At 44.5% G+C, this 27,520-nt stretch overlaps 2 protein-coding genes across 5 annotated transcripts in view; both read right to left on the bottom strand.

Annotated features, from left to right (window-relative positions):
- LOC116849731 (polypyrimidine tract-binding protein 1) overlaps positions 1–27,520 on the bottom strand; it is a 622,962-nt gene that overhangs the window by 311,129 nt on the left and 284,313 nt on the right. Inside the window, exon 1 of one of the 4 annotated variants that reach the window (XM_032827172.1) lies at positions 4,635–4,644. The exons of the other annotated variants lie outside the window; for them this stretch is intronic. The gene's annotated coding sequence lies outside the window, so the exon portion shown is untranslated. Of the gene's footprint in view, positions 1–4,634; positions 4,645–27,520 lie in introns of those variants that run through there. 4 annotated transcript variants of the gene reach the window in all.
- LOC116849742 overlaps positions 2,796–27,520 on the bottom strand; it is a 175,149-nt gene continuing 150,424 nt past the window's right edge. Inside the window, exon 5 of the mRNA XM_032827187.1 lies at positions 2,796–4,690. Within this exon, the coding sequence (XP_032683078.1) occupies positions 4,634–4,690 (57 nt within the window). The 3' untranslated portion in view covers positions 2,796–4,633. The remainder of the gene's footprint in view (positions 4,691–27,520) is intronic.

The following is a 27,520-nucleotide window of genomic DNA, read 5'->3' as shown; positions in this document are numbered from 1 at the left end:
CCGCCGCCGAGTCGGATTACAGCGTATACGTGCCTTTCAAACGCGCCTTTCTCGGCCCCCACCGTGCAAACGGCAGCGCACGTCCAATGGGGTGCGAGAACATACCGAAAGGACGCGAGCCTGCACGAGGACCATCGAGTCTGCGCGACGGCAGTGGTGGCGGTGGCGCCGGTGGCGGCGGTGGCAGCGGCGGCGGTGACGGCGGCGGCCGATGGTGGTGGCGGCGGCGGCGGCGGCGGCAAAGCTACTCTCACGAGTCCTCCTCCCTCTCCCTTTCGTTTCCACCGCCTCACCGCGCTGCACTCTCCCTCTATCTCTCTTCCTCTCGCACACCTTCACCGAGAGCTACCACCTCGCGACGCCTCGCGAGCGAGCCTTCCAACACCCCCGACACGTTGTCCCCCCCGACCGATCCCGCGCACACGGACGCGTCCACCTGAGAGCGCCACCGCGATCCCGAAACCGCTCTCTTAAGCCTCCACCCGCCGCACGGGGGTGCGCGAGGGCTTGCGGGGGTGGGAAAAGAGCTTGTATTTATTATGCGCTAGAACGGATCCTAGATCTCCCGTGAGTGAGCCGAGACTCCGGCTCGGTTACTCTCTCTCCGCGAGACCACCTGCTATACGTTAGGAAGATTTAAGAAGATGCACCACCCGATTCCGGGTTGCGCTCCGTTTAATACCCTGGTGAGTTACAATTTTCATCGTTCTCGCTCTTCGAGGAGATACACCCCCACATGCATACATACAGAGGCACGCGCGCGTGAACGTGAATTGATACGCAACAATGCGTAATACAATCCAAAGTCGCGGAGGGCTTTCCGAATCCCTCACAATCAGCGAAATGCGAAATTGCAAACCTTAAAAAATATCCTAAAAAAAGAGAGAAGCATTGACACGGCGGCCGAAAGGTACCGTGTGCCTCGATACTCGCGCACTCGTCGAGGGTAATTAGCATAATAGCCAGAGTTTAAGGTTAAACATCAGCGAGGCCGTTTCTTTTAACGTCCGCCGTCGTAGTAGTTACAACCGTGGTGCGCGCCGCTTAACGACGACGCTCTCTCTCCCGGAAAAGTACACCGAAGAAGAAGTTCAATGGGTGGCAATAAAGCACCGACGTCGCGAATGGCTGACTGCCTCCACTCCACTCTCGAGTCCGGCGCGTTATGGCAGTAGGCCGGCGCGGTGCGCTAAAACAACCGAAACTTTGGCGTATCCGAGCGCGTCCGCGAGTCCGTCGAGCAGATGAAAAAGTTTCGCAGACAAATAACTAGGACGGAAAGCGGAGGGGGAAAAGGAGAATGCGTAAACACAGAGAGAAGCCTCTCGCGAGTGCATCCTCGCGAGAGACGGAGGAACGCAGCCCCATCGCAGGGGGTGAATTCTCAAGTCGCATCGAAGAAAAGGCGAGATATAAGTGTGAAGAAAGAGAGGGTGGCACCGCTGCGCATTGCCATTCGTTCGACGAGCGCTCTTCAGTGAGACTTCGCCGAGTGTTTGTTCGAGGCGGAGATTACTGTTTTCACGGTGAGGAGACGAGACGCAAAAGAGATGGAGGAGAGGCGAGAAGGAAAGACTGATTCGAGCATAATCACCTCCCCCCGTCTCGACGTCCTTGACGTCAGAGTGAAAATGGTGGCGGAACGGCCGTCTATGAGTGAGGAGTTACGACTTTGGGGGCTGATTGTTCCAGTCGACGAATTCGGAGCTCCAGTAGAGACGGACCGCAAGATCGGGATCGATCACGCGCCTGGACGACTCGCCAAAATTGGGAGTTCACAGGGAAAACACTTTACTAAACTTTAATACACAGGGTGTTTACGAAATACTCGGACAATCTTCTATCCCTCTCATGAAAATAAAGAAGAAAGTTTATATAAACTCATAATCAAATATGAGTAGTTTGCGAAGCTATAGGATTCCAGGTCATACATTAATGCGCAATTGCTGCTGATATCTACTTTGGACTCGTCTCGTGATTGTTATAATTTTAATATTTACTTGTGATTATTTATTAGTAACGCGCGTTAACATAAATTTTGTTTTATTTCGCGACCACTCATATTTGTTTATGGATTTATATAGACTTTCTTCTTTATTTTGATGGGAGGAATATATGCCCTAGAAGTTTGTCCGAATATTTCGTAAACACTCTATTTCTTTGTTGCGTTCTGGCGGCAGTTTAGTGTGCTTCCATCCAAAACAAACAATGTTTAAGCGTTTTAGTTGCGAGGAAACACTGTCGAAGGTCGTATTGGCATGGCGCCCCGCCCGGCAAACGGAGAACAAGACCCGATTTCGACTCCTGGCTGAAGCAATATTCTTTGTAACTTTAAATATGAATCAAGAAGAAATACGGGAATTTTAAGAGGGGAGTTAATTAAATAATAATAACTGAGGGTTTATCGTGGGAGCTTTCATTCATCGCCTCTGACACTGTCAAATGTCATTATTTCCCTAGCCTATTCACACTACATGGAGAAAAATAATTTGCTGTTCCAGCAAATTTTTTGCTGAATCTAGCAAATTTTTTGCTGAATCTAGCAAAATCTTTTCGTTATTATATGGACAGCAAAAAGATTTGCTAAGAGTACTAATCACTATTTGCTGGATATAATTTGCTAAATCTACAAATTATTTTGCTATAAGAACCATGATGGATTTGTATAAGTAGTTGCAGTTTTGCTCCGATAGCAAATAAATTTGTTAAAGATATATTATTTTGCATCAATAGCAAATTAACGTGATTTTTAGGACAAATATACTCAACAAATTTTTTCTATCCTGGCAACAAAACTACTTCTGCTCTGATAACGAATAATTTGTAAAATTAGTTACGTCAACTAAATTTTCTTGATGTCACTACGAATATGCAGTAGCAATGACGATTTTGTTAAAAGAGCAAAATTATTTTTCTCCGTGTAGCATTATGGGCCGTATCTTTCTCGTGATTAGATGTGATACCTCACGTGTCTCCAATGTGTAGTTTATTATTCCACTATAACAGTCTGGAAACGCGCTTGTCGGCAAGGAAAGCTTGTCATAAGGGAAATCGGCGGCAGAAACCCCGGCGGATGCGCCAAGAAGAAACGCGCTTCTTCCCGCGACGACTGACGTCGCGAATTGTCGCGGTAGATATCGGGTGCTTTCCAATTTCTTAACACATCTTGACACACACGTACACAAAACCAGTTTATTGGTCACATATTATCTAAAATATCTTGTAAGAAAATATGCAACCAATAAACTAGTTTTATGTAACACAGTGTACGCAACTGGAAAGCACCCATCATCATCCGCTTTCGTCCGTGTGAGCAATAATTCGCAGCGCTTCATATCGCGACGCTTCCACGAAAGTAGAAATACCCAATTGAGAAGTGATTCGAATGCGATCGCCCGCGATTCTCGTAGCGCGTAACTTCAGTCAGTTTTGTTTCGCGAAACGGCACGAAGAATTTTTCCGCAAAGTTTCGTCGTATCAATATATATGCCGCCATTTAAAAAGAGAGCCGGTGACGTCAATAGGGCGCCATTATATAAGCTGAAACTGGAGTGTCCGTAGTCATTGTGAATGCCTGCAACTTTCATAAAGGATACTTTATCCGGTCGACCGGTCGCGCGACAGGCGAGGGAGTAAAGAGAAAAAAAGAGGAAAAGAGAGAGAGAGAGAGGAGGAGGAGGAAAGAGGAGGGAAGAGGAACGGCATGTAAAATGACGTAAAATCGCGAACCGTGCATAAGCGTTCGGCAAATTGGTAAATATTTGCTGATCTCGAATTAGACGTCGCCGGTTATCCTTCGGAAGCTCACCCGCCCGCTCGTTCACTCACTCACTCACTTCATGGTGAATTTATTTCAGCGATTTTTAATAAACCTTGCGTGCGCTGCGGCGCGCCGTTACTGTTTCATAGCCATGTCCGCACGAGTTTCAAACGTTACTGCATTTGAAATCCACCTTTTGCGCGTTTAAAATATACCTCTCTATCGTCAAATATAGAATTGCGAAACGTTATAAAATACAAAAGCGGCGAGCAATAAAAAAATAAAACGCCCCGTGCAGAGCCGAATGTTCGCCGCGGTTTCATCAAAATGCAATGTGCCGTAGGCTTACGGACGGACAATGAAAAATTCAGTAATCCTCGATTAATTTTGCGCGCGATAAAATGCGGCCGCGACATAACGAAAAAAAGGAAAGAGAGAGAAAGAGAGAGAGAGAGAGAGAGGAGGGGGAGACAGAGACAAAAGCAGAGAGAAAGAAAGGTAGAAAGAAAGAGAAGGATAGAAAGAACGAATGTCAAAATCCGCATCGTCGGCCGACTGCGCGGCCACGACGCATCTTTCGAAATCACGGCGGAGCGCAATTGTCGCTGGGCGACAACAAAGTGACAGGAGCATTGCACGCGCACGTGCCATTTTCGACAAGTTGCCCAGCTGAGTTAATTTTCACTTTGATCTCCTCGCCCACCATGGCAACAACGTATCGCACGATCGCTTCAACGTTCATTATCGGGCGGCGTCCGCCCCGCGTGTTTTATACATATTTTTAATTGCGTCAACGAAATGAGAGCCGTGCGCGCGCGCGCGCGTCGCTGAAAAGCGGCCGCGCCTCTCCTTGTGGAAAGTTTAATTAACTTACTAAAAGCTTTGTGTGCCGGAGAAAACGATGTCAAAGGGACCGGCGGCGGCGCTTACCTGCAACAAAAATGAATGCGGGAGTTACACGCGGAACATGGACGCGCGGTCGGGTATTAGTGCAGTGATATATACGCACGTCGATGCGGCTACGGCCGTGTCGGGAGAGATCTCTACCGAGTATAGAACAATGCGAGACAGGAGGAATGAGATACTAATGGTAAAAACGTTGCATGCAATTTACCTTCTTCCTAGAGACCCTTCAGTTATATTCTACACTGACAGAAATTATCCGATAAAAATTAACAAACGGATATTTCTGATCAAAATATCGATGAATTTTTATATCGATTAAGGATGTCCGATTAAATTTCATCGAACACTTCCAATCATAATGACATTTCATCAGATAAACCGATCGGAAAATTATGAACCGATATTTCTCATCGGATGTTTCCCGATGGGACACAAAAATTCATCGGTATTTTGATCGGAAATGTCCGTTTGTTAATTTCTTATCGAATAATTTATATATCTCAGTGTATACCTTTTTTTCTTTTTCTCTTTTTCGTCTACTTTCGTGTAACGACACAGATAATATATAGAGATATACACAGGCACAGAAAATATAGTAATCGTCAACGCCGCTCGAAACAATTGGGGATCCGTGCGCGCTGAAGAGAGAAACACCTTTGACCAGTGTCTAAAGTGTACAAATCGAAAGCCGACGCGTTCGTCACCGGCGTCACACGACAATCTCTTCAAGCTCGTCCTTACTCCAAATTTTCACTCGACACGTTCGCGCCACCAACGTCACATGTGTGTGTCGACACTTTTCTTTGTACATCCGCATGTAAACAAACTAAGCATGTCTCACATACAATTATATGTGGTGAGAAGAGAGAATTCTCCAAATAAACCGTGGCAGCGAGAACATGTTAATTGATTCGCATCGAAAATTAAGGTAATGAAAGAGAGAGATGTTCTTTTTATCGCCTCACAGATGTTCCTCGAATAATATCAACGTGTGGAGGAGTGATCTTCCGATTGTTTCGAGCGGACATACCAAGTGAGACGGTGGAGACAATAATGTAACGAGACAGAAACGTGCACGAAACGTTCAGCGCGTTTAATTAATATCGTCTCGCGGGGAACGAGCGCGAGACAGTGTGGATTATTTTTCGTCATCGAGCCTTCGGTGCCTTTGCATTCTAAGTTACGCGCGCGCACTCGAGAGAGAGAATATTATACCTAATCATACATTACTAAAGCTAATTAATTAACATTCAGTCCCGTACTTTCCACGATGTTGACGGTAACTTCGCGAACATACTTACGAACATCTTAATTATCAGAAGCACGCAGGAGGACGCACGCAGGCGGGAGCGAATTCCCGCGCGCTTCCGCTCTAAACGTATTTCTTAGTTTGCTTCGGCGAACGTTGCATGCACGGCGTATAAGAGATACGTATTATTTAGCAAACAATGTTCGTGGCATATCATAACAGGCTAATTGGAACGTATTGTAGAAACGGTGCACACGGCGAAAGAGTCTGGCGAAAAATGTCTATAATAGGAAGAATGTAGAAAAAGTGTGTATATAGAAAAAGAGTTGGTAAAGCGAGTGTCCCAATTAGTGAGCAGGTAATCTGATCTCGTGAGGATAAATTAATTAATCAATATAAAATGAAACAGAATATTTCATATATAAATGAAAAACAATGGCTGTATGTTTTCTACTCGATTCTTAAACCCCTTTGACCGATCTCGACCAAATTTTACATAGTTACCCTCTAAGATCCTGCGGAAAACGTAAATTACATGAAACACCTCACTCTTACCCTTTTCCCCTGATTTTATCCTCTTGTGTGTATTGAATTTTGTGACAATCCGAGAAACGCCAGGTAGTTTTAGCTAGTTAATAATGTACGTGTTGAATTAAGTACACATAAAATAGATTTTGTTGGAAAGTTTAAACATTTTTGGGATTTTAATTATATTTTTCTAAAATTTATGTGAAGATATTTATTTTATAATATCTTCTCAAAAAAGTGGCTAAAATGTAGAGGAAAGTAGCCAAAAGCAACATATCTCTATATCTCATATATTAAATGTTGTATTTTATCGAAACTGATAACATGGTCATTTGTAAGCTAATAATACATATTTAATAAATTCTAGAAAAGCAAGTTATCATTTGCTATTCAATACTATTTCTTGGCTCTATAATAAATAAAATTTATAAGCACATGTTCTTTTGACAAATAAAGCGTCATATTTATTTATTTGTTCTCATTAATGGGAACATTGATCCTAATATATGACATATAGTATTAACTACTAAAATTATGTACTTTGTTTTTTATTTTGTTTTGTACTTTTTTTTGTTTACAAAATATTCTTTAACCTTTTCTCAACTTTGAGAAATAACTATTTCAATCGCTTAAAGTTATAACTGCACAGATCTAAAAGTAACTGCATAGATCTAATAAATAAATATGTAATATTAGCTGTCAACTTCTACAATACCGGCAAATAATATAGAAATTTGAGCTGTCGCTGTCAGGAGTATACTTGTAAAATTACGACGCTTCGGAATTTATTACGACTTTCGGTTTTATTCAGAATTCTTGTTATAATCGGTAATATATGAAATTCCAAGTATATTTAGGATACATAATCGGATACGGAGTCCTGTACTAATTTATGAAGGCACACGAATGTAACTATCACTCCAATTGGGACATTCATCTTACTGTATAAAGTGTGTGTATTCTCCTTTGTATACATGTATCTCATTCATCAGCTCCGTGATAACGCATCACCTTTTTGCGGTCGTAACGTGACGTCAAGTTCGCCGCGGGTTAATTACGCCGAGCTGAACGTTACACTTGCGCGGAGCGACGGAGGCGGCCCCGAGCTTGGTCGCCGCCGAGGGCGAAGGAGACGTGTCGCGAAGGCGATAGCAGGCTTGCGGAACGGACCCGGCCCTAGTATTGCGCTAATAACGTCCTAATCACGCACACCGAGCCGTGGCATCGCGGCTGCCTGCGAACCCCTGGCTCCGGGAGTAAGCTCCAAACGAAATCGCGAGCGGAGAGCGTTAGAGTGATCGTTAATCCCACCGTGCCGACGACTTAATACGTCGGGCAAACCGTTTCGCGCGCCCTCCCAGGACCGCGCCGCCTCCGTCGTCGCCCTCCTAAGTCCCGGTGAAATTACTCGGGGAGTAAGCAGTATGCAGATCGCGAAATCGCGACGTACGTTAAGGATTAACTCCGGGCGCCGCCGCCGGCCCGGAGGGGCGCAAAGAGGATCTGCGCGAAATCGGGAAGTCGAAACGTCGCGCGACAGCTGCGGCACTCGCCGTTTAATCTATTTGATGGGCCCCCCCTTTCGTTCCCATCCCCATCCCCCTCTGCCCCCGACACCCTCTTGCTCGCAGACTATTTCCAGAAACCGTCGGGCTCTCTCCCCTGGGTTTAGCTACCGGAGTCAACGTTTCGACGACTCTCCCACGAAAAATACCGATTTCACGGTACTCGCATTATCGCTTCTATTTGGACAGCTCTTGTATATGAAGGAACGGAAGTAAAAACCCGCAGACTCGGGGTCTATGCGGAGGGATAGGCTGCCGAGAGTTCTTCTCGTTCCTGGATAGGAGAGCGCGACAATAATCTGCGGCGCAAAGATGCGTCTGCAGTCTTACACGGCACGTATTCACTGCGGTGGTCTGTATAGTGCGTGTCTGAATCTACTGTGAGCTGTCCGGTAAGAGTCTCTTGGAGTGTGGAAATCTATCCCTCCTGATTATAGGTTGATCCCCAGCAGTCATCTAGTTTGTACAGGGTGACGTTATAGAGTCCTGATAACTCGTGTAACGCAGCGTGGCAATCGGGACTTTATTAGCAATAAGGATTATTAATAATTGGGACCCGATTAGGGTTAATGCGATTAGGATTACAAGATGAAGTCCAGCAAAGTCCACCCACCGTATTAACAGTTGTTACTTGAAGTGTGAGATACACTCAGATCTAAATTTAGAGGTTGCATATGAATTTTCTCAACTGATAATCGCAATTATATAGAATGATCAAAATATGTAATATCAGGTATATAACACGATTTAATTGAAAAACTCAGCCCAAACTTTAAATTCAAGTTTGAGTGGTTGAGACTAGTTTCTGGTGACAAATATTAACACATACCTCAATCTGAGAGCCGTTTATGGACGTTAAGACACGTTTTACTCAGTTAATTTCGAGTAGATTCGACTTTAATAGAATTTCAACTCGACACTTGGTTATCGAGATTTCTTCTTACAGTAGGAATGAAAGAATTGCGGAAATACGCGGGTTATGAACCATTTGCGAAGTAAATCATGCAATTATTGGCATCCTCCTTGTCCTTATTGACACTCGGGAAAAACCTGCGACATATTTCTTTCAGCGACACTTGTTCACAGTTTCAGCCGTGAGGGTGTCCTTTGGAGCCACAAGTTGCAGACAAGAAGCTTAACTTCAATGTTGGTCGCACGAAGAAGCAGGTTTTTTCCTCACACTGCCAGTGACTAAGGAGAATTCCAACAACTGAGTGTTTCACCTTAGTCAATTGCCTCTTGACACAGCGACTCACCCAGCGAGTCTGACGAGCGCGTCGAATGACACGCACGTTCTCGATACGATAGGATAAATTAATAGTCGCTTACGTATCGAGAAGAAGTGACAGAACGATAGTGATTAAATACGAATCGCCGCCAAAGCAATGATCTCTGAATAATTCAACATTGACAAATCGTTTACGCGCGTGCGTCAGTCGCTCGTTCCTCGGCTTCAGAGCTCGATTACGAGTCGCCCGGGGCGTGTTTGATTTTCATAAACGATAAATCGCCCCCCGATAATAATCCATTACTATTTCTTGCGCTTACTCCGGGCAATCTTCCCGTCAGTCGTCCGCACTCGACATCAATCATCCGCCGCAATTTAACGGGCGGGACAGCTGCCCGCGTAAATGGATTTGCTGGTGGCGCACCGTTAGCGGATGACCGCAATAGTGATTCGTCCAAACAAAATTATGCACCGTCGATTCCAACCGATAACTACCGGCCGGCTAAATTCGGCCGGTGCAGCGCGCGCGCGTCGAAATTATCCCGCGCCAAAAAAAAAACGAAAAAAAAAGGACAAAAACGACGACGTCCGACCGCTTTTTCGTGCGCGGCGTCCGAAACTTTCGTCCCCCGGAGGATTCGTTTGTGTAGCTCTCGCTTCGTTTCCGGCAGGAAAATACCCGCGAATTACTCGGCCGTTCCTTTCCCGCCGTTCGCATTTCCCCGCGCGGCCATTGACGAATTTGCGCGAGCAAAAATCAACGGACGGGAGAACAAGTCGCGGGGCGAATTTCGGACCACCAAACACGAAGGTGCGAGAGCGGGTTCTCGATGGCGAAAACGCGCGATACGCTCTCGCCCCTGCACCGTCTGGAAAACGCACTCTCGCATCTCATCGAAGAACAAAATGTCATCGCGGACATTAGTCGACATATTCTTGGCTTCATCGACGTCGATCGAAGCTTAATCTACGATGTGTACTTTGCTTACTGTTTTCTGCTCTTTCTCTCTGGTGTCTTTGCTTCTCGATGTTTTACCGACAATTATGCCTTTTGTCACGTGTTTTTTGTCTCCCTTGGAGTTCGTCAACTTTAAAGCTTCATCTACAATGTGCTCTTTTCTTGCTGTTTCTGTCTTTTTATTTCTTTCCGGCTTAGACCTAAAACCTTCAGCTAGAAAAAGATGGAGAACAAGAAACAAAAGGCAAATAACGCATTGTAGATCAAATTCTAAGCTGAGCAATGCGCTCTTTATTTCCTGTTTCTTGTTCTCGGCCTTTTTCTGGCTCAAGGTTTCAGGTTTGAATCGGAAAGAGATAAAAAGAAAGAAGCAAGAAGCAAAAACACACTGTGGATCAAGCTTTATCTCGAAATAACAATAATAAGAATCACAAGGGGCATCACGAAAAATTGGTCCAAAACCAGGTTGGTCTGCCTGTTACCTAACTAAAGCGACCTATTCTGATTGGTCCACGCGACACTCCTCAGAGTGAACAAGTTTTACACGACAATGTTCCTTATTTTTAAGCGACAAGAAGACAAGAAACGAAAGGAATAAGTAATAGAACAAGTCGCAAGCGAGGTAATAAGAAGTAATAGTAACTGGGGTCGGTAAGATCCGCACCTGCGCTGGTCCGGCGGCGTAACGCACGTTCGTGAAACACGAGCGGCCCGATATGACATTCGTTTGGGGAAGAGCATACGATTACGTGTTTTGGGAAAACAAGCCCGGCCGTTGTTACCCGTCGTATCGCCTTTCCGTCGTCGCATTGAAATGTTTATCCGACAAGCGCGCTCATTCGTCGCTCGTTAGCGCAAATATCGCATCTCCATTTGGAAATTCGCATTTAGGTATGGGCGAGCTGGCGTTTCGCGCCGATTAATATCGAAGCTTCGTTAACCGGCGTCAATTCGCCCGACTATTCGATCACGGCTCACTCAATTCGCGAGTAATTCCGAGAGCGCCGAATTATGCGCTCGAAACGAGCGCCTAACGAAGGGAAAAATTACTATAAATAATCACTAAAAATATTTGTTAGGCAAATAACAGCGAAAACGCAATGGAAAAGCGAATAACAGCAACAGTAGATGAAGGGTATTTATTAATTTTACACAAACGTTTCAGTCCTATGTTTGAACTCTTTTTAGTGTGGGGAGATTAATTACAATTTATAATAGGTGTAAAGTTTTTTAGACGACATACATTAAAAAATTTTAGGAGCTACATCAACTTTGTATCGATTGTAATTAATCTCCTCACACTGAAAAGGATCCAAACATAGAACCGAAACGTTTGTGTAAAATTAATGAATACGATTGATCCTTCATCTGTTGTTGCTATTATTCGCCATTGGCGCTTTGGTTCTCATTTGCCTAAACAATATTCTTATTGATTGTATATCTAAGAAAGCCCACTTCAATAATTTGTAATTCGAAAATATCACTGTTCCGCTGGTAAAATCCGGTTTTGCCAACGACTTTAAACGTCAATTATAGTTTAACCTGAGCTTAAAGCTTGATTCACAATGTGTTCTTTGCTTTCTGTTTCTTTTTCTCTGTTTAACTTAAGCTTGATCTACAATGTGTTATTTGCTTCCTGTTTCCTTATCTCTTTCTGACTCAAATCTTAAGCCTTAAACCTAACCTGCAATGTGCTCTTTGCTTCCTGTTTCTTGTCTTTTTTTAGTTGAAGGCTTAAGATGTGAGTCAGAAAGAGATAAAGAAAAAGAAACAAGAGGCAAATAACACATTGTAGATCAAGCTTTAAATTAAAAAGAGACAGAGAACAAGAAACAGGAAACAAAGAGCACAGATTAGGGTTTAAGAGTGAAGGTTCGAGAAGAGAAAGAAACAGAAGGCAAAGAACAAGCCTAATGTGAGAAGGAGTTCCTGGCTGAGGGCGTGCATTTTATCGAACAATGGGCAACGAGCGCGCGCTTCATGCATTGATTTTGCGCCTTGTCGAGAGGACGAATAAGCGAGTGAGCAAGATACCTGGCACGCGACGCGATGCTGATTAGCCCGCCTGTAATCATCCCCGAGCGATCGAGGAGGCCGGAGCTTTTCCGGCGGGATTTCTCAACGGAAGCGATTCTATCCGAGCGGAAGTCACGCGAGGCACGGAAAATTCGTACGGCAGGCGAGTCGCCCTTTATCTCCTTCGCCACTTCGCACAGCTGATCGTCACGGTCGTCGACGGCCACGACGGCCGTGACAGCCGAGTTCTGGCACTGGCAGGAAACACGATAGAGTCGAAAGCGACGATGACGGATGGATCCTAATGACGAATACGAAAGTGGGCCCCGCCCGCACCCGCGACAAACTTCCACGACGACGCGCTACCACGGCTGAATTCTGATCCGCCGCGAGATAAAGGCGACCGGGAATTCTCGCGCATAACAAGTCCCACGACACGCGCGAGCAACAAAAAGCCTGCGCCAACGAGGAAACGCGACGACTGTAGTTTAAAAAAAGCCGATTTTTTTTAAATCGCTATAGAAAAACAGAAAAAAACGGTTTTTCTTCGAAAAATTAATTTTTTTTTTTCAGGAAAATTGCTGATTTTGCTACTTAAAGAAAAGATAATTTAAGAGAAAATGTTTTATTTTATTAGAGAAGAATAAATTATGGTTTTCGTTTTATTTTCGAAATTAAAAAGAGATTATTAGAAGTCTGGTTGCCCCCGTATAGTTATGTGGTTCTCAATCGATTTTTTCTACTCTTGGGAGAGAAACCGATAAGAAGAATTGAAAAAACTGGTTTTTTTGCATGCTTTCAAACATTATAGCGACGACACATCTACGGGGCTGGATTCAAAACACGGGACGTCGATAAACTTCCGACGACGCGATACATCCAACGAAACTTCGCAACACAGGGCCGACCCTTCGACCTGCTCCTTCTCCCCGACTTTGGCGTCGATCAGTTCCTCGGTTCTAGTGGCGGCACGGATAAACGCGCTCCCTGCTGATCTCTCTGTCTTTCCTTCTTTCTTCGGCGCCGCGTGCGCGCGGAATCTGCCTAATCCCGATACGCCGATGGGACCAGAGGCGACTAGGACTACTAGGAGGGGCTAGGAGAGCGCGCTACGGTTTCCTGTAGATTTCAGTTACAGCCGGCGAGAAGCCAATAGTTAGGCTGTCGCGGATAATAGGGGTTGATGCATGGCTCCCACGGCGCGCCCCGGTCCCTCTCGATCTGCCATTCTTCCGACCACCCCCGTGTGTCGACCTACCGCGCCACCAGCCCCGGTCCCTGCCGTGTCGCTATCCTTCTCGAGCCCCCGAAACCACCGTTCTCGCCCCTCTCCCGTCGAGTCACTCTTTATTTATTTAAAGCCCCGAGCGACCGGCCGTTCGCGGTCCGCGCGCAGAGCTTGGCGTTTCCGATGGGATTGAACTGTGCGGAAAGGGAAGAGATTCGGCAGGCATATGCGCGCGCGCGTGTGTATCGGCAGAGAGCGAACGGTCGATCTTCACCGAGCGATTCTCCATTCTCCACCGATTTTGTTCGCCGCAGGAGAGAGAGGTAAAGACGGCAGAGAGTTACCGCGGCCGTCCGCGCGATTTCCATGCCTCTCCCAGTTCCCAGCAGGTCGATTACGCTCCTTTCCACTGGTCATCCCCCTTGTTTCTTCCGTTCACCTAACCGACCTGACTTTCGAGATGCCTTAAATCGCGAGGGAGGCAGCGAGGGTATCTTATTCTCCCCCGAAGGAATTTCTGACAGAATCTCTTCTCTTTCGATAATCGAACCTAAATTGACCTTTCAAGTAAGGGCCAATTGAAGTGACTTGGAAATTTTTTATGGAACGCTCTGACATGTGGATATTTTGAGTGTGGAGTCCCGAATGTTACAAGTGAACCAAGTAACGATCAGCTACAAGGGCTCGAGCCAGTCCCCGAAAATTTCAGCCCGACGGATTTATCGCGATCGGGCCGCAAGTGCGGAGAACGTAACGGCCAACCGTAAGTCGTGTCGCGGCAAAACGGCGAAAAAAGTGCGACACCTCGCCTGAAAATCCGCAACAAGAGGCGAGAGCTCAAGTCCGGTCTGGAGACGAAAATCCCTTTCGTCGATAGCTCACACCCTCCGAACCGAGGGATTAGCGAGGATCGAAAACTCAGGTGATTTGTAGCCGACGGGCAAATAGAATCTCGACACGCGCTAAGTCCGTGCGACGAGGGGGAGGAAGCTTGTTTGCACGACTGAAGTTACGAAAAACATTTCTCGTGTATCTCCTATTGACCAAACAGCCGGGTGTTAACGACACCGGCTCGCGTCGCGCCGCCACATGCCTTGTCGGCCGTCGTCCTGACGTTGGTACCGATTCGTTGCCGACCGATTCCGTGCGATTTTCCACTCGCGGCGGTCCTCGCAGCTGCCTCAGTCGATCAGACGAATCGTTGTTGCCGAACGAAAACACGACCCGCTCGACCGGTCTCTCTTCGACTCTTCACCGAGAGCGACGAAGGGTGAGGAGCGGAGGGGATGGAGGAGGGGTCTGAGTTTCGAGGAGCGTTTCCGGGTTAACAAGTTTCCATCAGTTCATTACCCTACCCACCCGAGTAAATAAATCATCGCCACGAATTGCGCCGACTCTCCCTGTCGCTCCTCGCCCCTATCCCCTCTCCCGGCTATCTTCGCCGCCTAGTTTCGACATCTTCGAGTTTAACCCCGGTGCAACGAGCCGTGGCCCTCGATTAAGATCTCGTTCGAGAGACCGAGATACACCTATACACACACACACACACACACACACATGTCTACCCACACGTATACACGTACCTCGGCGTTGTGTACTTTGCTAGTTGTGTGTGTATGTGTATCCTGCTCCTTACTGACAATCACGATCGCGCGACGCGAAACGAGAATCGTTGTCACGTAACAGACGCGACGTTACGATGCGTAAGCTCAGCCTTAAATTACTGGTAGATCGTGATCAAACAACCCCGTTCCTTCTCCTCCTCCCTCGCCCTACGCGATTCCGACGGTCACGAGCTCATAGTTTGCTTTAATTTCACGGCAGATTAAGAAACGCCGAAGGATTTTAATCCGCTCCGCCGGACCCCGCATAAAATTTTCCCAAGATTCTCCTAGATGCAGAATAGATTCCAATTATAATCTGTTCGAATCTGTACAAAATTCGTTATTACCAAAACCCGCGCTATGATACGCGATTGGGAATCAGATTTTCTTCCCTAATGTACGTTTCTCTGTCTAGAATCGAGACAGAAATATCATGGAAACTTTTTTTTCAATCGCCAATGTCGGCATACGGTGTCAACAGAGAGAATCCTATTTTTATATATCAACTATCATATTCAATAGAATAAAATATCAAAAAAGAGCAAAATGTTTTTAAAATACTGAGTATTTTACGGAACAGTGAAATTGTTCGGGAAGTCACTATATATTGTTTAGTTCTAACGTAATTGGAGACCAGAAAAAATATTGGAAAAACTTTGAACTTCCACACTTGGAATCGCATGTTTGAAACATTACACTTCTAACCAGAATCCATAACTATTTTGGGAATTGGATCCATCGATCCCAATTAGATCCCAACAAATTTTCTATATGAGTCGTCGTGTATACATATAAACTCATTAGGTATTTCTCTCTTTCTCATGTGGGAAAGACTCATTCTCATTTTTTTCTTTTTCTTAAGATCTTTAAGTTTTTCTTATTCTAATCTCTTTTATGTATACATATAAACTCATTAGGTATTTCTCTCTTTCTCATGTGGGAAAGACTCATTCTCATTTTTTTCTTTTTCTTAAGATCTTTAAGTTTTTCTTATTCTAATCTCTTTTATGTATACATATAAACTCATTAGGTATTTCTCTCTTTCTCATGTGGGAAAGACTCATTCTCATTTTTTTCTTTTTCTTAAGATCTTTAAGTTTTTCTTATTCTAATCTCTTTTATGTATACATATAAACTCATTAGGTATCTCTCTCTTTCTCATGTGGGAAAGACTCATTCTCATTTTTTTCTTTTTCTTAAGATCTTTAAGTTTTTCTTATTCTAATCTCTTTTATGTATACATATAAACTCATTAGGTATCTCTCTCTTTCTCATGTGGGAAAGACTCATTCTCATTTTTTTCTTTTTCTTAAGATCTTTAAGTTTTTCTTATTCTAATCTCTTTTATGTATACATATAAACTCATTAGGTATCTCTCTCTTTCTCATGTGGGAAAGACTCATTCTCATTTTTTTCTTTTTCTTAAGATCTTTAAGTTTTTCTTATTCTAATCTCTTTTATGTATACATATAAACTCATTAGATATCTCTCTCTTTCTCATGTGGGAAAGACTCATTCTCATTTTTTTCTTTTTCTTAAGATCTTTAAGTTTTTCTTATTCTAATCTCTTTTATGTAATCTTAAATTACAATGGTACTACATACTACAATGGTAGTAAACAGTAAAAAATAAGAAATAAAAATAAGAAATTAATCAATCATAGTTGATTGTTATGCTCACATTCGACTGTGATTGATCAAAAAAAAAAAATTTCTTATTCTTACATCCTACTTCTTACTACTTACTACTATTGTAGAATGGACTTAACATATGTAATCGCTAAATGTACTTCTGATAGCTCCGAGGGATGTCGCATCCCCGAACTAAATAAATCTATTCCACTCTATTCTACTCTTTCGCTCGCTCTCTCTCTTTCTCTCAATCTCGCGCAAAGAACCGTTCGCTCTGCGTCTGTCTCGAACAATTGCGTTGGCTGATGATCGAGCGATAAAAGCCTTGGTCAGCATGCGAAAATAATGCAGCGGCGAAGGAACAAACACAGAATTTCCACGATATTCGAGATCGAGAGTAGTTCTTGAGACGGCGAGGTCTCTCTCGTGTCTTAATTTGCGTCTCCTCGAATTATCTCTGTAACTTAGGCGATTTTCGCGCACGTCGGCGAGCAAATATTTGCGACACGCGCGTCTGGAACGGCGGTTTCCAGTTTCGCATGAAGTCACACGATGGCGCGATGAGCCCCTTTTACCTCTCATCGCGAACGGCAAGGTTGCGTAGATAAGAATATCGTAGACGGAAGAGGCACGTTTGTCACTACAAAAGCGAGCGATAATGCGTGTAGTTGCGATAGAGTGTGACCCTCGTAACATCCGCCAACTTGGCGAGGCGATTTGCAACTCGCAATTGGCGGCGTGACTGCACCGTTCAAAGAAACTGACGTGACAGTCAACGTAATTGCACCTTCAGAGGCTATCACCGTCACGAAGAATGCGTAGAATTTGCGAGCGGATGAGCAGCGTCGCCTCGAGACGAAAATAAACTTGTTCCGATCGATTTTCGGATGCAGACGTTACTCGGATAAAAAACTTTGAGTTCTTTTCAACACCGTCTGGCCCATCATTTTTTTTCGCGTGTTCCACAAAAATTACTGGCAATTTCTAATAGCTGGAGGCCGAATGGAACGAACGAGCTGGGGGCCGGAGGGCGAGTTGCGAGGGCGAGAACCCTGATGTTACAGCCGAAATACACAGGAAGTAAGATAAAAGCGGCGTAGCACGGCGGCGCGAATGGAGGACTGACCCTCACGTAACCTCCAGATCCAATAAGCCTTAAGCCGATTAAATTCATGAAGTGAAAAAGGTACTCGCGCGACCGTCAAAGGCGGCTGCTCGCTCAATCTTGCGCGGGGAAACGGCTCCCCCTTCGGAAAAACTGTCAAAATAAAACACCGTGCCTGTGGAACTGTTCCTCGCGATCCTTGCAAAAATCCGATAAAATTAATCGGATCGGGGAGAAATATGTAAAAATCCGCTCGGCGGTTACGCGATCGAAGTTGGCCGGCTCGCTCTCTGCCGCTCATTCACGGCTAGAATTAATGCCGGATCCGGCCGAACGACTCCTCGACGCGGCTAAAAATCACTAAGCTCGACAAACAGCCCGCCGATAACGCCGGTAACATCGAGCTTCGGGATGGAAATGCGACGGCGCTCTCGACTTCGATCGCGAATTAACGCGTCGCTGCCTTCTCACGATTCCATCATCTTCGGGAATCAAAGTTCAATCGAAAACTTCAAGGCGTACTCCCTAAAGTACAATCGAGCCCATATTAATAGTCATCACCTGAAACTTGCCCCATATAAGATACTCAGATGTAAATTTAGAATCAGATTTGAGTTTTTCACTTAAATCGCACGATATATGCGACATCACGTTTGCAATCCCGACTCAGCTAAGAAAAATTCACATCCAAATCTGAATTAAAATCTGAGTATCTCATCTGAGTTTCAAGCAATGACTATCAATACAGGCCTCAGTGTATGTTTTACTGAAATGTTATACTCACAACTGGTGGTTCAGTCGTAAGTATAGCACTGCAATGAGTAAAATCTCGCTGAAATGATCCGGTAACACATGGAGAGAAAATTCAGTTTGGGTAATTAAGTGAACACCAGACAAAAACTCGCTGATGAGAAATAATATCTCTATTACCATGGCCGAAAAAATTCGTCTGAAAATTCAAGCTGCATTAAAACTCGAGTGAGATAATTAAGGTAACTGAGCAATTGGCTGGAGTACAAACCTCCTGCAGGAACCTCTCTGTTCCTACAATCGAGTTTTTCATCAGAAAATTCAAATACCCTAACGTGGTGATTTTTTCCGTGTAGTAGCAATTGTTTTCATTACCGATGCATTTTGCAAACATAAATAATGTCATCACACCCAAGGTTCATGAAAGTCGTTAATTCCACTGTCACAAAGACAGTAAATATATGTTAAACACGAAAAAAAATTTAGTTCGGGTAACTGAAATAGGACCGGATGGAAAACTCGCCCACGACAAATAATATCTCTATTACTGCGGCCGGAAACATTCAGCTGCATTAAAATTCGGTTGAAATAACTGAGAGTAATTGACTGATGAGTAGAAACCTCCTACAGGAATCTTTCTGTTTTCGGTTTATTTTCGGGAGGCTCTCGCAGCCGTTCGAGGAACACGTTTGCAAGGAGCAACAACTCTCAGACGATGTGAGTTTACTCGCGTGAACGCGCGCGCGGCGACGACGTCGACGGCTGCCCTCAGCTGTATCCACTTGGCCCAAGGCTGGCAGCTGTCGCAGGGGAAAACGCGACGCGATTCACCTGCGAGCACAGCGCGCGATACGACGCGACGCGTTTGGCCCGGAAAGGATCCTGCGGGAGCGCGACATTTGAGTGACCTCCGCTCCAAAGAATCGCTCATTACAACGGCGTCTCGTTTGCTCCCAGAAAAACGGACCGACTCGCCCCGGCAGGAGGATAAGTTGTATTAAACGGAACGTTTAATGCGCGAATCTATGGCGAACGTAATCTGTAAATGAACGAAGCAGCGACTTCCGGCCTTCTAAACAGTCGGCTGACTTTGATTAATCGCGCGAAAAGTCCGGGCCAAGGCTCGCGGATTCCGCGCGGCGCCAAATTGGCGTAATTCCTTCGACCGACGCTCAACTCGCCTCCCTCTGGCACCCCATCCTCGTAGCCGGCTTTCTTAGTTTTGCCGAGTCACCCTCGACCCACGACGCGGAGCGCGTTCTCCCCTTTAATCTTATGGTCTGTGCGTGACGAAGCGTGGAATGAAACAGGAAGACTCGTCGCGCTTCCTCGCGTTGCCCATAAAAATGATAATGACGATAACGCATTCAGAACGGTTTACCGCGATTTATTATGCCGTTTCCGACCTTCCCCACTTTTTCTCACCTTTCGTTTGTTGAGTTACATTCGTGCATCCTACACAAAGTGGTTCAGAATGATTACATAAGCGGGTACAAAATCAACTCCTTAAGATCAATGAAAATTAATCAGTAAAAGGAATTACTGAGGAACTCAGTATCTCACCGATAATCAGTGAATATTCACTGATTTTCAGTGGATAAAATCTGTGCTAAATTAGTCTGTGCTAAAATAGTGCAAATCTTGGCCGAATCGAAAGAAAGCCAGCAATCTTAATTAAAACTTTAATAAAATAGGCACATCTGAGACACGAACAATTCTAAATTTCTTTAATCGATATTCCAAGCGAAATATTTTAAATCTGTGCTAAATTAGTCAAAAATGGTTCAAATCTCGGCCAAATTGAGAGAAAACCGGCAATTTTAATTAAAATTTTAACAAAATCGGCGTAACTGAGACACGTACTATTTTAAATTTCTTTAGCCGAGATTCCAACCGTAATATTTTAAATCTGTGTTAAATTAGTCTAACCGTAATATTTTAAATCTGTGTTAAAAATGGTTCGAATCTCGGCCAAATCAAAATCTGGCAATTTTAATTAAAATTTTAACAAAATCGGCGTAGCTGAGACACGAACTATTTTAAATTTCTTTAGCCGAGATTCCAACCGTAATATTTTAAATCTGTGTTAAATTAGTCTAACCGTAATATTTTAAATCTGTGTTAAAAATGGTTCGAATCTCGGCCAAATCAAAATCTGGCAATTTTAATTAAAATTTTAACAAAATCGGCGTAGCTGAGACACGAACTATTTTAAATTTCTTTAGCCGAGATTCCAACCGTAATATTTTAAATCTGTGTTAAATTAGTCTAACCGTAATATTTTAAATCTGTGTTAAAAATGGTTCGAATCTCGGCCAAATCAAAATCTGGCAATTTTAATTAAAATTTTAACAAAATCGGCGTAGCTGAGACACGAACTATTTTAAATTTCTTTAGCCGAGATTCCAACCGTAATATTTTAAATCTGTGTTAAATTAGTCTAACCGTAATATTTTAAATCTGTGTTAAAAATGGTTCGAATTCCGGCCAAATCAAAATCTGGCAATTTTAATTAAAATTGTAACAAAATCGGCGTAGCTGAGACACGAACCATTCTAAATTTCTTCTAAATAATTTTTTTTCAACTTTTTACACACATGTTTTGTTTAAACGTTTTATTATTTATACAAATAATTTTACACATTTGACTTCATATTCATAATCAACAAATCAAAAACGTCTATATCAATGCCTACACAGAAATGGGGAAAAACTACGTACGTCCTTTTTAGGCCCGTTTTAAATTTCTACCCGGGGTTTTATGTCTCATTGATCTTAATCAATGAAAGTAAAATTTGACTGCGAATCTGTAGTACATAAATTCGTTGTATAATGCCAAATGTAACTTTCTGCGTTCGTGGCGATAAAATTATCGGTGTTTACACGATTTGCAATGACATTGTCTGTGTTTGCAAACTGCATCGATAAGAGAAACAATCGCTGCTATTAACGCATTTCTTCAGCAAGATTTTACACTGATTGCAGTGCTATATAACCCCTGTTGTAAACATAGCATTTCAATGAAGAATACATTGATTGTACTTTAGAGAATACTGCATGAGAAACCTTATGATCGTCAACCCGTGATAAAGTTGATAATTTTCCTATGCGTTGTAGTGGCGCGTGAAGACGAGGTTTGATCTAAAAATGTCCAGGTGGGAATTTACAAACGCTCGAATTTTCCGCTCTAATGAAACGAAATATCTGAGTTAACGATGACACATATTCCTACACTCTTGATTGCACGGAGAAATTAGTTGGCTTCTGAAAAGACGTCCATTAGACGTATAGCTTCCCTTTGTTCGTCCCGACAATCCGGAGGAAGCGCGAGCTACGTAAAGGTGCGTCAAACGAAAATGATAAGATAAAGGCGAAGGCTCATAGAGACAGAGAATAAAACCGGTGCCCATTGAATCTCTCGTCTTATTTATTAGGCAGTGCGCAGCTACCTGTCGTTCGGTCACGTTTAATTACGCGCATTATCAATGCGACGCATCACGGCGCGATCACTCGCCGTCATTGTGCACATAATTGAGAGTGCGCGAAAATAACACGCCGCAATTTCGTGACGTAAATCCATGCAGAGCCGCGTGAGCTGAGAGTCTGCCACCTCGGACTCCTCGCGAAATGTTTTCTGTGGCTGCTACGGTTTTACGTATTCTACTTGTAACCCGCAGTGTTCCGTCCGTTTACGCCACGCGCAGGTAATGCTTCACGTCACACATCGCATGCATAATAGTGCGAAATAATGCTATTATTATAACCTTGGTATTTCTATAACATTCTATAACATCCGGGTACCTAAACTCGCGGCTACTCGGGTAATGCTCGAAAGAGTCGAGTACCCGAAACTGAGTTGAAAATACATACATGGCTCGATATCTCTTGACTAGACAAATTTATCTCAAGGCCTTGAGGTTAATCCCAGTCGGTTATCTAGTTTGTATAGTTATCGGGGTCTAATTCTTAAGAAGGTCCAAATTATTAATACAAAATTATATTAATACTAATTATAAATAATATTCAATATTAATACTAATAATATTAATATTAATACTAATTATATTAATAATAATAATATTAATATTAATACTAATACTAATTATATTAATACTAATTATAAATAATTAGTACGGCATCTCTCAGAGTAAGTAAAGAGGTTCGACTCCTGGCTGAGGCAGTATTTTTCGTAACATTTAAAAGGAATAAAAAAATGCACAACAAACTGGAATTAATAGGATCAACAATGAGAATGGGATATGGGTCGATTTGATCAAAGTGGAAAGTTGATTTGTCGCGCACGATGGGCCGAGAGTAATTGGTCACGTATGTTTGACACTGTCAAACATTCTTATCTTCCTACCATATAAATTTAACTTTGCACTGACATTCGCAAGTAGCCTTATTTCTCTCTGTCTAGTGTACACTAAGAGTGCGTTCAGAGAGCTAGCTAGAAGCACTATCAACATTATCGTGACGTCACTGACAGCAGCGGTCTACGTCATGACTTAACGCAACCAACGCTATCGTTTCCGAGTGCGTTAGCGTTTGCGTTAGCGTTTGCGTTAGCGTTTGCGTTAGCGAACTCCCCGAACAGCGATTGTTTGTGCTGCGTGTGTATCTTTATTCCCTGCACATTGTTTCAGATTTTTGGTTTGATTGTAAACATTGTTGGCTTTACATATAAAAATTGATTGTTTCTAGTCCGGTTGATTTTCTGGCATTGCCATACATGTAGCCTTCTAACACGCGTTGCTGCATCGCATCTTTGTTTTATCGTCAATACGCGCATAATTCGACGAGAGTACACACACGACGACGGGCCGGACTGCGCAACTCCGAGGTCTCCCGATAAGTATCGGGAGAAGAGGAAAAATCGCGGCGCGTTCGCGAGGAAGCTCACGTCGGCGAAGCCGACCTTCGACCGCGAAGATCGCGCCTTGTGGGCCGGACGCGGGCCGAGGTCTCGTTACGGTCCGTGTGTAAAACGTTCCCGGCGAGGGAAAAAAACGGGATAGGCGGAAAAAGACACGGAGGAACGGGGGAAAAACGAGGTAAGGGAAAAAAAAACATTCGGCGAACCTCGCCGAGTACTTTGTATTTCTGTTTTTCCTTTCCGCTCGAAGCGGCCACCCACGCGGACAACGCGAGGCCACAGGCAGCATTCGACCACCCACAGGCGCGCGCGCGCACACACGACCCACACGGAGAACGAACGAGCGAGAAATAGAGCGAGAGAGCGCGAAAGAGAGACAGACTCAGAGCGGGAGGATCAGAGAGAGAGAGAGAGAGAGAAAAAGAGAGAGACACACAAGTGTGCCCAAAGCGCGGACGAACGCGCGTTCAGCGAGCGGCACACACGAGAGCTCAGGGGCTGCGCGCTGCACGGTTCAATCGCACCCTTAATTAGCGCACTCAATTAAGCAGACGAGCGCGCGCTCGCCTAACTCGGACAGCTCTCGACCGAGACTGCGTGCGTGCGTGCGTGCGTGCGTATGCACGCACGAGCGACGAGTTTTTGCGTTTAAACTGCGTTAGAGGATCGAATTACGGACAATTATAGTCCGGCCGAGCGGACTGTTTGTTCCGCGCAAACCGGATTGAAAAGTGGGCGAGAAGCGGCGCGTAGGAGGACGCGGAGAAGGCGAGGGTGGAGGAAGAAGGAACGCGAGGAGGAAGACGTGCCACGTGATTCCTCCTTGGCGGCATGAATCCCCGATATTGTTGTCGGACTCGAGCTTCGTGATTTCGTTTCGCAAAGACGATTTCCTCGCATATCTAAATCGAAATTTCAGTCCCACTTTCAACCTGGACTTCCAATATCTCACCGAGAAGGAAGTTAATGTGAATAATCCAAGTGATTCATCCTCCTACCCGCTTCGGCAGGGCGCGATTCTGGTCGCGCGCACCTTCGCTTCCATTTATTCGTTAAACATTGCGACGATAAATGTCACGGATGAAACGTATCGCGTATCGCACACACACGCACACGTGCTCGCGCTAGACCGGCTAGTCTTTTACAGTTCACAATGGTTATATAGACTTTACCATCTTCGGAAACGCGAGTTCGAGGGAGCATTATACGGTATATGGCGCGGTGGGTAGCGGCACGTCGGGGCAATATGCGTTCTTAGATCCGACACGTGCCGCACTAAAATCGTACGAGGGCTCAATTTTCCATTTGCCGGCGGCGCGCGGATACTCCGATTTCGCTATTTTCCAAGATTGTGGCGGAAGCGTTTATTGGAAGGCCGTGCCGTCGTGCCCGCGCCTTCGCAAAAGGCCTCCTACCCTGCCGCGTTTATCGCCCTTTAATAAATAGAACGGATTTCCCGTTATTATAATCCCTCCCCCAACTTTCGGGATCGCGCAAAAATCACTAGAAACGAAGGGAGAGCCGGCCATATCCTCGCGAAATCTTTCTCGTCGTGAGGAGAATCCGTGTCGCGACCGAATTAAGCTGTTCGCGGAAGATCGAATTCCGCCGAGCTGCGCAGATCGGAGCTGCACATTATGTATCTCGCGCGATATCGTATCGCCGCGACTCTGATCTCGACCGGCCGATTTCCGGCGGCGAGGGAAGGGGGACGGGACATTGCGTGACAACCCCCGCACTGCCTACGACGAAATCTCCCGATGCCTGTTTACCGCCACTTGCCTCGAGTGCGGAGCAGACAATGGTCGGACGAGAAGAAGCCCGATGCTCTGACGTGAATTCGCGAGTGTGTGAACGTCGAATGCGAGGCGGCCGCTTAAGGCGCTTCCTGCAACGACGATGACGACGAACTTGAAGAGGCGCGCTCTCGAGACTTTCGCATCGAAAGGGCCCGCAGACGGCAGCACGGATGGGACGAGAGAGAAAGAGAGAGGGGGGGAGGAAGAGAGAGAGAGAGAGAGAGAGAGAGAGAGAGAGAGAGAGAGAGCACGGGGCTTTAATTATTTCTCGCGTATGAAACTTTTCGCAGCCGAGCGAGGAGAGGCCGAGATTAATTGGATGCACCGCGGCGTTGATGTAATTAAAATTTGATTTACTCCTCGGATTCTTGGCCCGCTCTTTGTGCAGATTGCGAGCAATATAACGCGCCCTCGCGCCGCGCTGAGGATCAAAATAATTATAATAGAGAGCCGATGCAGCATACGCGCGTTTTATGCATGGTAGTATTTCTCTTTCTATCTCTCTCTCTCTCTTTCTCTCTGCCTCTCCTCCCCTTCCTCCCTCTCTCTCTCTCTCTCTCTTTTTCTCTCTCCCACACGCGCGCGGGACAATAAGCCTTTATGCGCGATATTAATTGAGCAATCGGTTTGTTTCACGCAAAACTCACGGCGGTAATAAACTCATTAATATTATAAATTTAAACGTTATTGCAAATAATCGGCCGGCGTCGAAATGTCGTTCTTCGAAGTCTCTATCGGGTAAATTGTCGATATTTACGTATATAATCGTGTAATTTGATTTCTTCTCTTAAAGCGAGACAACATAAGTTACTTCGATATCGTACGCGTGTTAGTTGCGAATTATGCCAATTCAATTGAATACGGAGATGATCGATGTTTATCGGCCGAAAAGTGCCGGCAGATTTTATTAATCGTATTCTCCATATTATTCATTTCCTGATGCGCGCGTAATGACATTCCCGTTATCGGATATAAATTGAATTGCAATATGCAATTTTAATAAAAACGTAATGCGCAGATCCGCGTGTGTGCGCGCTTACGTACGATGGAATCGCGCGGGTTACGCAACAATACGGCAAAAACTGACGAAAATCGGGCACGATTATTTTTAGCTTGTTGACGTTAAAAGGCGTATCGCAAAGCTGCGAAATGTCGGCCGCCGCGCAAGCGCGCACGCGCGCGGGAATATTACAATTAAAACGCGAATTAAACGCGTTGGAGCCGCGGTTTAAAAGCCGAGAAGTCTAACGCAAGCCGAGCCGTAAACTCTTCAGCGAATAAATTATCGATTCTCAGTGGAATAAATTATCGGGTTCTTGGATGTTCTTAAAAGCTCGCGCGAGAACTCACCGTTTGTAAATATCGGATATTGTGCGCGACCTCTCTTTTTTTTCTCGCCTTCTCTCTCTCTGTTTCTCGTTCTCTCGCACTCTCTCGCCCCTCGAGAACAAATTTCCAACTGTGCTTATACGCGTCAGCCTCCTGTTTCCTTCCGTCGGCGATCTGGAAATCGCGTTCGCGCCGCCGCTGATTGCATCGTTTTCTACCGTTCTTTCTTGCGATCGTAACGCGCGGAAACTTCGCGAAGCGAGCGCTGGAAAGTCGTCCAACTAAATGCGCGAGTGACGCGCCGAGAGAAGCGGAGGAGAGTGCCGTCAAATCGGGAGATCGTTATTCTCAACGAAATCGTTCGGAATCCTTGCAGGATGCGTCATTAGACGCAACTCGGCAAGAATAACTCGCATATGTGTGAGACCAACGACAGGAGTGCTCGCAATTTATTACTGAATTACATACACACACAGACAGTGAAAAATATAATTCTGTACTGAGAAAAAATACTGGAAATTTCTTTGTGGAATATAAAGTTTACTTTTCTGTGAGATGAATTTTCATTCTACGAATAAATTTTGAAGAATCTTTCTCTCTCAGTGTAAGGTAAAAGTACCAATGCCCCGACAGTGATTTGCAAAACGGTTGAGACGCAATGAAGCTGGAAACTCACACAAATGTCAAAATGGAGAATCATTATCGACGGGCTCGCTCACAGTCAATATATTATTAATTATTATTATTAATCATTATTAGTATTATTATTATTATTTATTATTATACAGTGTTCTTAATTATATTATTATTACGTAAATCTGTCGGTAATGATCCTCAATATTGACAGTTTGGCGAGCTCTCAATTTCATTGTGTCTAAACCGTTTTGCAACTCATTGTACCTAATTCCGAACATTCTTATTGTTTCATCTTAAAATATATAAGTATTTAAATTTTCAAAACAAAATATCATATATATATATATATATA

This window comes from Odontomachus brunneus, unplaced genomic scaffold (assembly GCF_010583005.1).
Source record: "Odontomachus brunneus isolate Ranch 3 - 2012 unplaced genomic scaffold, Obru_v1 Obru_scaffold_125, whole genome shotgun sequence".
In the NCBI taxonomy this organism is placed as follows: domain Eukaryota; kingdom Metazoa; phylum Arthropoda; class Insecta; order Hymenoptera; family Formicidae; genus Odontomachus; species Odontomachus brunneus.
Note: the sequence above shows the minus strand (reverse complement) of the source record. Positions and strands in the feature narration are given on the sequence as shown.